Here is a 9,762-nt window from a genome sequence, read left to right as displayed (position 1 = left end):
TTAATCATATTTAGCTTATGTCCTTATGTTGTTGTAAGTATAGCGTAAACTGATTTCAAGGGTTATTGTAAAGCTGCAGATAACTGTGTCAATACTGTAAAATTAAATATTTTTCAAGCTTCCTGGATTAAAATCATAAACTAAAATCGTTGAGTTGCTTGTAAGGAAGTCATTTAATGACGTTTCTAACTCGATCATCTGGAACATTACATAAATTAGAAGACGACGGCAAGGTCACACAACTACGGAGAAGTAGAAACTTGGGTGCATCGGAAGTGATGAGAAGAAGAGCCTTACTTGCCAGAAGAACTCAGTGTAAGTTAAGTTATCTTACGGTGAAGGTTTGCAATTTTGTGTGTACTAAAACTGTGGCTGTGTCAAAATTACAAATATAATAATTCTGATATCGAAAGATGATACATTGATTAGTTATACGATCACGGCACAAAGATTCATCCTTAGTTTTAGTTTTCATTCATGTATTTTGTACTGAAGTATTTCTTTCTTTGCAAACATACTTGCTTAATGTGTGTCAATATATCTACATTTTTGTAAACCTTTTGTGCTAATTTGTTTTGAAACGGTACCGAGTAATAAAACTTCTTCTTCTGCTTTTCTCTGATTGTACATTTTGGCACTTAGAACCATTTTAAATTATAGTATTCATTTCTTTTGAATTTATTGAAATTCCGACAAGCTTTTATCGAGTCTGGAATGGAATTAAATGCTATTATAGCCCTATACAATACACCATTAGGTCCATACTTCACTGTATTCATTCTAGGGACATGTAAGTTTTTTATTACTCTTATTACTCCCTATGGGTTTTTCTGGTCCTTATTACCAACCTCCAGTACTACGCAATCCAATACCTATCCTACCTAGTAGCATGTTTATCAATGGGCAGGCCCGTGCTTCCACTGTACCACTACCTTCCGACCGACTCTGATGTCATTTTCTCTTAAATGTCGGAGGCGATGTAGTTTAAGATGATCGCCACGCGGGGGGCAGCGGCTTTGGTTTTTCAACTTTGGCCCCGTTGAGATGAGAGGATGGAACGAGAGAGAAATTTTGTCGATACCAGTTTGATAGTGATGAATTTTCTCCGTGATTTCTAGTTCGGACTGAAAGTATTATCACCATATCCTGATCTATGAACGAACTTAAAATGTGTACCTACTCAGTTGTCAAAATTTCATAAGAGGGGCTAAACATTTTTTACAGCATATTTTTGTAGTGACTATTGGAGTATGTGTCGTACCGTGACTCCTTTCAAGGGTGTTGGTTTAGTGAATTTTATGTACATCAGAAACATGCATTTTTTATTTCACAATGTAAATGATGAACAAGGATTCTTTCCTTTGGGTTACTATGTGTGCTTCCCTACGGTTATTCGAATCTTGAAGCATGCTGAATTAATTCCGTATCATGATGTATCTTTTATCTTTCATATATTTTATGAGTATGCATTATCGCGGAAACTCATGAAGAAAGTGATCTTTGAGTTTTATGGTACTGAGTTGTGGGTGATAATGAAGTCATATCTTCATAGCCTCACTATTTGAGTATTCCGGTACTTTCTTGTTATTAGCCGTGGCAAAGAGAAATTAGTGGTAACAAAATTAATTATGAAGGATAACTGAGAGTAGCCTTTCCAACTTATATTTTTGTAAATTTACTATCTACCACAATTTTAGACTCGTTTCCAAGTATAGAAGTAGTGTCACATCCTATCTTACCGTACCGCTTTCGTTATATTTCACTTCTGGGTCTCCTATTGAAAATGTTAATATTACTAAGGAGGAAAAGCGTTATAAGGTAATGGAGCTCCTAACTTCCCTTTCCAGTAATCTCCAAAAATTAAACTATCACATGAAGTCTAATTTTGCCACAAATGTAGATAGAAGAAGCGATGTATTGCGTCGCCGCTTGCCGGCCGTTGCGCTGATTGAACCGTCACTCACAGACAGCGCTGCGTGGCTTCACTTGCTCCGCGCTGCTTGTTACAATTTTCACAGAAGAATACAATAGAACAGAACAGAATAAAATAGAATGGAACAGAATAGAAAAGAAATATTCTTTATTGTATATAAAATATTTGCATTGTATAATAAAAGTCAATAAAATAATAATTATTCTTTCACCACAACATTCCTGTCAGGACATAAACAGATAAAACTCATTGCTACAGAATGTAGTGTAAGAGAAAATAAAATCATTCTGTCCAAATGTATTGAAAACATAAAAATACATACATAAATTATAAAATGTGGCTGACAATATCTTACTAACTTACGGGTTCATAAGAGTTATTTTTCATGAAGTGATTTCTGACTTTGTTTCTGTATAATGAGTTACTGAATTTTTTTTTTTCTTTTTTGTGATGATGTAACCCTTCATGAGCAAGGTTTAATGTACATGATTTTGTTTTGGCTCCTGATCCAAAGAATGTTCTCGTGGAAATAAGTCAACTCGAATACTATTCCCCATTATAGCACCATTCATTATATCATTGAGGTCTTTTACATTGGTAAGGCGCCAGACAGCGTAGAATTACAGTTTGGAAACCAGAGTCCTGAAAAAGAACATACTTTGATTTCTTGATCTACTACTTGTTCTGCCATTTTCACCGCCACTGAGGAGTACATTTCCAGATAGTTCTTTATGTGTCCGTTGCTAACTTAAGTAGAACAGGTACATCACAATCTGATGTATTGGTCACGCAAAGCGAAAAAGCATAGCAGAATGCCCAAGGAGGTGCTGTGAATATCATTACTTTTTATTTCATGATACTGAATATTTGTACGAATAAACACTCAGTAAATAAATAGAATTACTGAGCAATTTGGCCGTGCGGTTACGGTCGCGTACCTGTGACCTTGCATTATCGTTGATTCACATAATAAACACGCCTGTGTTCTCCGGTATTGGCAGCAAGATCACTCGAAATGACGACAAGATTTGTCGTTGGCTTGAGTTCTCTCGCACTCTGGAAGACGCCCACTAGTAGGGTGATTCATCACTGGCTCCCGCCATCTTGTCAGCACTGTCGTTCACTGGCTGGCTATACCTCAATCTCCATGCACTTTCTATTGGTCTTATGGGTTCGCTCGACAGAACCACATGAATAACAGCGTGCCGAGCAGAAAACCCTGCAGTAACGTACGGAAAACGTTTGGAAGATTATATCAGGGTTCACAACCTCAACTATTTTTCGTGGAAAACTCACCGAAAGTTTCATTTATTCAGTAAAAAATTCACACCGAAATAGGAAGTCCAATCAAAATGATGGAAGTGAGAGTGTATTTCTGAAACACACTAGAACTTTTTCTGATGTACTGGAAGGTGTAGTAGGTCACAACTTGGCGTTATTCCAAGTTTCCTTAATCATATCAGCGGCCTTTTCTCCTACCATGACGATGGCAGCAGTAGGATTGGCATTAGGAACGCGTGGGAAGATGGAAGCATCTGCTACTCTTAAGTTTCCCACTCCAATTACGCGTAACTGAGGATCTACGACAGAATTCTGATCTCCAACAGGTCCCATTCGGCAAGAACCTGCCTGGTGGTTCTCAGGACCCGTATGTTGACGTACCACACAAGCAAAGTACTCATCAGTGCCGAACGTAAGGTTTTCACAGCCCGCTGCAGGCGTGGTAACCAGTTCTAGACCCCATCTCTGAAGAGCAGGCGTCTTACTCATTTCAATCATCATTTTAAGACCTTCTACAAGAACCTCTACGTCCCTCTCAACAGACAAGTACTGGGGGTCCAAAATTGGGTACTCCAGCGGGTTAGTACTCTTCAGCTTGAGGCTACCAACACTTAGAGGCCAAACGTTGGTCGGTCTAGAATTAATATAACGCCTTCCACATGTAGAGAGACTTCCATCAGTGCATTCCTCTTGAAGACCAGTTCGAGAACAAGCGGCATTAAATCCATCAAAAAACACTTGTAAATCAGGAACATCATTCTCAGCGTACTTGGATTTCAAGAAGGCTGTGGTTTGGGTCAGCCCAGTACTGGCCATTGGGCCACGGTGTGTCCTCACAAATTCGCTGAAGGCCTCAATAGTTAGGGCTTCGTGGCCAGTATCGTTACTCAAGAAACCAAGAGCTACTGAAACATGATTATGGAGGTTACGTCCAACTGGAATATCACTGAGTACGGAAATTCCGAGGTCTTCCAGATCTTCTTTCGGTCCAACACCGGACAGGAGGAGGATCTGAGGTGAGCCTATAGATCCTGCTGAGAGGATTACCTCCTTCTTGGCTTGAATAGTTCTAGTGTCGCCATTGTCCAATAGTACTTCTACGCCATAAGCTTTCTTAGTAGTGGGATCAATGAGGACCTTGGTGACGTGAGTATTGATGGAAAGTTGAAAATTACTTCTATTGTAGTGAGGTCTCAAGTACATTCTTGGGGTGCTTCCTCTGAGGCCATCGTCAACCATCATTTGTGCAATGTTAACACCGGTCTGGTTCTTACCATTCAGATCTCCCGCACGATATCCCAGGAACTGTGCAGCCTCTACTACAGCCTCAGTCATTGGAGGATGGTAGGAGAACTGCTGAACAACAAGAGGACCATTAAAACCGTGGTAACCTTCATCAACGTCTGATGGATTCTTGTTTTTCTCTGCTTTTATGAAGTAGGGCAGAACAGAATCGAAACCCCAGCCATCATTTCCTAAACTTTCCCACAAGTCATAAATGTAGCGATGTCCTCTTGTGTACATCATCCCCTGCATGCCGCTAGTTCCAGAGACCATCTTCCCGCGCGGCCAACTGCAGATCCCGTTCGTGGAAAGGCAGGCCCCCTTCTGCGACACTGTCGTGTAGTTCCAGTCCAGGCTGGTGCCCACGGCACTGACTGAGAATGCTGGCAGTTCTGTTGCTGTTGGCTCCTCAGGCCCAGCCTCTATGAGTAACACTTTCCATTGAGGGTTCTCGCTCAGGCGACTGGCGACCACGGGACCGGCAACTCCAGCCCCCACTACAATGAAGTCATATTCCAGGTTGTCCTCCGTGAGCAGAGTGGTACCATCTCTCCCAAGACGATGGCAAGGGTCGGCTATGTCACATTGCTTGTTCAACAATAAATTGATGAGCCCCATGAAGACCGTGAAAGTGGCGCCACATTTTCCCGCCAGGAATTGTGGGTCCTGGAAGCCGCACGAGCAGCAGTCTGCAGACATTTCCTGGAACATCAGAAGTGCAAGTTATGTAATGCAATAGTTACATCAAAGGAAAATAAAAGCAAGGTAGCAAGCAAAGCAAAAGCATAGTCATCTCCACGCAGGCTCTATCCACTATCCGTAACTTTGGCATAAGTGTGAGCGAGTGGTTAGCCAGATATTCGGCTCTCAACTCATGAATTAATCTGGTACTAATTTTTGGTGTGTGGTTTGTGAGCCCCAGGGCCATGTGCCCCCCCCCCCACCCTTCCCGGATGTAAAAATGTAATTTCTAAATTACCGGGCGATTTGGCCGCGCGGTTAGGGGCGCGCAGCTGTGAGCTTGCATGCGGGAGATAGTGGGTTCGAATCCCACTGTCGGCAGCCCTGAAGATGGTTTTCCGTTGTTTCCCATTTTCACACCAGGCAAATGTTGGGGCTGTACCTTAATTAAGGCCACGGCCGCTTCCTTCCAACTCCTAGGCCTTTCCTATCCAATCGTCGCCATAAGACCTATCTGTGTCGGTGCGACGTAAAGCCACTAGCAAAAAAAATCTAAATTTAGTCGCTTTAGGACGAGGAATCAAAACAACATCCTTGTGGATGCTCTGAGTACGCATTTACCACCTCGGCTAGATAACATCCACCAATAACAATAAACTTCTAATTTTTTTAACACAACTGAATTACACTGCAGATGAACGGGGCAACTTACTGTAAAAATGAAAATTGAGAATGGCAGTAATTCAAGAGGAAGTGTTACGCAAGGATTCTAAATAAACACCTGAGCTCTTCTAAGTCATTAATAAATTATGAGTGAGAAGAACGAAATAAATGTCAGAGGAGAAAAACATCGTCTTTTATACACATCAAAAATAAAAATAAGAAGACGTATTCTCGATCATATTATCCACGATGAATGTGTAAACAAGCAGTAAATTGTAATGTAGAAGGAATGGCAATATTTAGCGAACCGTCAAAGTACCCTGTTTTGCAGTTCGAATGGGGTTGAGAGAACCTCATCGGCATCACTGCAACTACTAAAAAGAAGGAAAAACCTTCATTGGAGTAATCACGTTAACGAGATCTCTTCATATAGTTATGAGGGTATTTAGGGATTGTAGTAATTATGTTAAGGACAGGGCTCGTAAGACATCAGTCAGAACATGGTTCCAGTGTATGGGACCCGCACCAGGATTACTTGGTTCGAGAACATGAAAAAATGTAAAAGAAATCTAATTAGTCTGCCGCTAGTGGTATTTAACGTCGCAAATTTCCCACGTAGGGCAGGGCTTTCAGAGAGTGGGGTAAGCGACACCATTGAAGCCGCTTGGATGGACAATTTTCTGCAGCTTCTCGGTTCCAAAAAGCTTTCCATATGACACAAACTTTGTAATAAAATTGCTATCTTAAGCAACGGACAACATTTAAAACCTTACCTAGTCAAGGAGGAATTTCTCTAAAACCTGTCTTAGCAAAGTTATACCAATTGTTTATCATATAATATTGTAATTCGAATTACAATGTGGTCTGTTTAGTTGTTTTCAGTGTTAATATTACATATATAAACATTATGTGACTGAATACTAGTCAGGTATTCTTCGATGAAGAACTTAATTCATAAGATGGCCACCATGACGTAAGGATATATAATTGTAAATCATTACGTATCAAATAAGAAATAAAATACGAAACAAAATAAAAGCTCCCTAAATTATAGAGCAATTTAACATTTCTTTAACGCCTAAGAAACTCATACTGAGACAGTTTCATCATATTCATTGGATACTGAAGCCCATTTCTGTGCAGAAATAAATGGAAAACAATTTATTTGTCAACAATACTATTTAGATTGTTTGAAACGTGTGATATAGCGATATTTAGGAGGAAATCTCAGCCAAGGAGAACTGAATTACAGTTACTTAGTAAATGCTTCGTGTTTACAAATGGTTTCTGTTAAACATAATAAAATAATATTAGCTTATATTTATTATTATATCATTATGTACTTCGTATCAAGAGCCCTCTAAATTTTTGCAATGCCGATTTTAGCGACCTGCATTTATTGGGCGCTGATCAAGCTTGCACTAAAAGAAAAATAACTTATTTATGACAAAATAAATCCTGGAACTTTATTCTCAAATGTGGTACTGTAATCCTTAAGAAGATAATATGATATCTCATGAAATTCTTTACAGTTTGATACAAAATATAATACACAAAATTATCTATTCGGGGCCAAATAATTTGCTTTAGTAAGATTAACTTTGATTCGGATAAAGATAATCAGCTAAGTATTATCAATATATCCAGACCGATATTCATATCATTCTTGACTTTTTCTAAAGATAAGAAATCAGAGAAAGTCAAGTTCCTGTTTTTTAACCATCTCAAAGAGGAAAATATAAATATGAGAAATGCCTATTCAATAGGTGCTATTTCCGCTTCCAAAAATAAATTGTTATATGGTGTTCGTATTACAGTAGTTGAATATGGTAGATTGCCATGAACAATCCAGACCAGAAAGATGGAATTACTTAAAACTTGTACCACACCCGATCATGGGTACGTTTCTTTCATTTTACGTTTCTTGTGCTTTACCAACAACTTCCTTAAACTGGAAATAGCACTTTATGAAGAGACATTCATCATGTATGAATAGATAATAATTATAAATACTAATTCTTCGTAAGGATTTATTAATGAGGATTTAAGTGGCTAAATTGTGGCGTCCTACGCGTCAGGAGAAAGCAAATACCATATCATTTTATAAAGTATAGAAGATATAGATGGTCTACAATTAATTTCAGGATAACATTGTTTAATGACAGTTGAAAGGCACGTGATATTTTTGAGCTCAGAAACATTCGCATAATTTGATATTTTCTCATTACTTTATTTACAAAGTATATCTTAATTTAAATTTATAGTTCAAATAGCAAAATAAGGCACTTATTCACAAAATATTTCATATTATATATATCCTTACAGCCAAATGTTTAACATGAATACGTTAAATATAAAAATGTTAGTACCAAATGATGTGATTTGAATTAATAATCTGTGCCCCCAATTGGCAATGTACTATATTAAAGGTACAGTCTATGATAACAGATCAATGAAAATGAAAATCCACAGCCTGTTTCCAGTCATGCGACCGGGTCAGGAATGGATGAATGAAGCCCCCATCTAGCGGCGAGGACGGGAATTGTGCCGGCTACTGAAGCCTATCGCACTCCTCTGGGGCAATGATTAATGAATGACAGATGGAATGAAATGATAGTGGAGAGTGTTGCTGGAATGAAAGATGACAGGGAAAACCGGAGTACTTGGAGAGAAACCTGTCCCGCCTCCACTTTGTCCAGCACAAATCTCACATGGAGTGACCGGGATTTGAACCACGGAACCCAGCGGTGAGAGGCCGGTGCACTGCCACCTGAGCCACGGAGGCTCCAATAATAGATCAATATATATCTTAATTATTTTCAAATATGCCCAAATGACTGTAAATAAACAATTTTATATATATATTTGTAAAATTATGTAGGTTTCTTCAATATCTCAGAACACCATTTTATATACAGTATGAACCAAAAGTCCGTTAACATTTGACGAGGCAATACTTCACGGAATATTGGAAGTAGAGAAGTAATAATTGACGCACATGATTGGCATGACATGGGGTTTAACTGACGACAAGGCAAACTGCACAAAATGACCAACAGATCGCGCTGGACAGAAACACGTGAGGTACAAATGGGCACAGATGCTTGACATGGCATGGGGTCTTACTGACACCAACAGCGAGTGCACAAACAGCCCAACAGATGGGGCTGGACAGCAACACGTCAGTGAAGCCGCATGAAACCCATGTACAGTTCAAAAGGAGCTGTCGTGACAGCGGGCATCAGGTGCACCTGCAATCGCGGAATGTTGACGTTACTAGAAAAAGCACTGTTAGTGAAGCTTTATTTACTTTATTTTGGCGTCAATAAAACCCCATGTATGTGTGGGTGTCAATTATTACCTCTCTACCTCCAATATTTCGTGAAGTAATACCGTGTCAAACGTTAACGAAACGGACTTTTGAGTCACCTTGTATACTAGAAAATTACAATCCCAATTTCCATGCAGTTCCTGATTTTAAATTCGTAAATATTACAGTTAGTAGCAATGTAGACATCTATAGTGTTAGAAAGAAGCGGTTCAGCCATGGTTAGTGCGCGTGTGTACTGTTATCATCAGCGCATGCGTTGTTATGTTAAATTGATAGTACCTGAGCAGACGTTGATTCAGTTTTTTCTTTTTCACTTTCTGCGGCAAATGCTCAGAACTGGATACATTGCTTGAGTCATCTGAAGATATCTTCTACTGGTCCACGCCGAAATATGGATCTTCCATATTATAGGATGTAATAGTTTCCACACAGATCGAAGTCATTCGTTTTCTTCATGAACTTAGTGTAATTAAAGACCATTTAAACATCGTCATTTTAAAGAAATTAATGTCAAAGGAAGACAACAAAATATCAGTTTCTTCGAACCAATAAGCGTGACAGGTGTGGTCCAATGAAGGTGTGCTTTGAT

At 39.2% G+C, this 9,762-nt stretch overlaps 1 protein-coding gene across 2 annotated transcripts in view; it reads right to left on the bottom strand.

The window, feature by feature from the left end:
* Nucleotides 1-2,095: 2,095 nt before the first annotated feature.
* LOC136860776 (glucose dehydrogenase [FAD, quinone]) overlaps nucleotides 2,096-9,762 on the bottom strand; it is a 207,923-nt gene continuing 200,256 nt past the window's right edge. For both annotated transcript variants that reach the window (XM_068225453.1, XM_068225455.1), the window contains exon 2: nucleotides 2,096-5,200. In XM_068225453.1, coding sequence (XP_068081554.1) covers nucleotides 3,356-5,200 — 1,845 coding nt within the window. In that variant the 3' untranslated portion in view covers nucleotides 2,096-3,355. The remainder of the gene's footprint in view (nucleotides 5,201-9,762) is intronic.

The sequence above is a fragment of the Anabrus simplex genome, chromosome 1 (genome assembly GCF_040414725.1).
Source record: "Anabrus simplex isolate iqAnaSimp1 chromosome 1, ASM4041472v1, whole genome shotgun sequence".
NCBI lineage: Eukaryota > Metazoa > Arthropoda > Insecta > Orthoptera > Tettigoniidae > Anabrus > Anabrus simplex.
The sequence above is the reverse complement of the archived record's forward strand: the minus strand, read 5'-3'. Positions and strand labels throughout refer to the sequence as shown.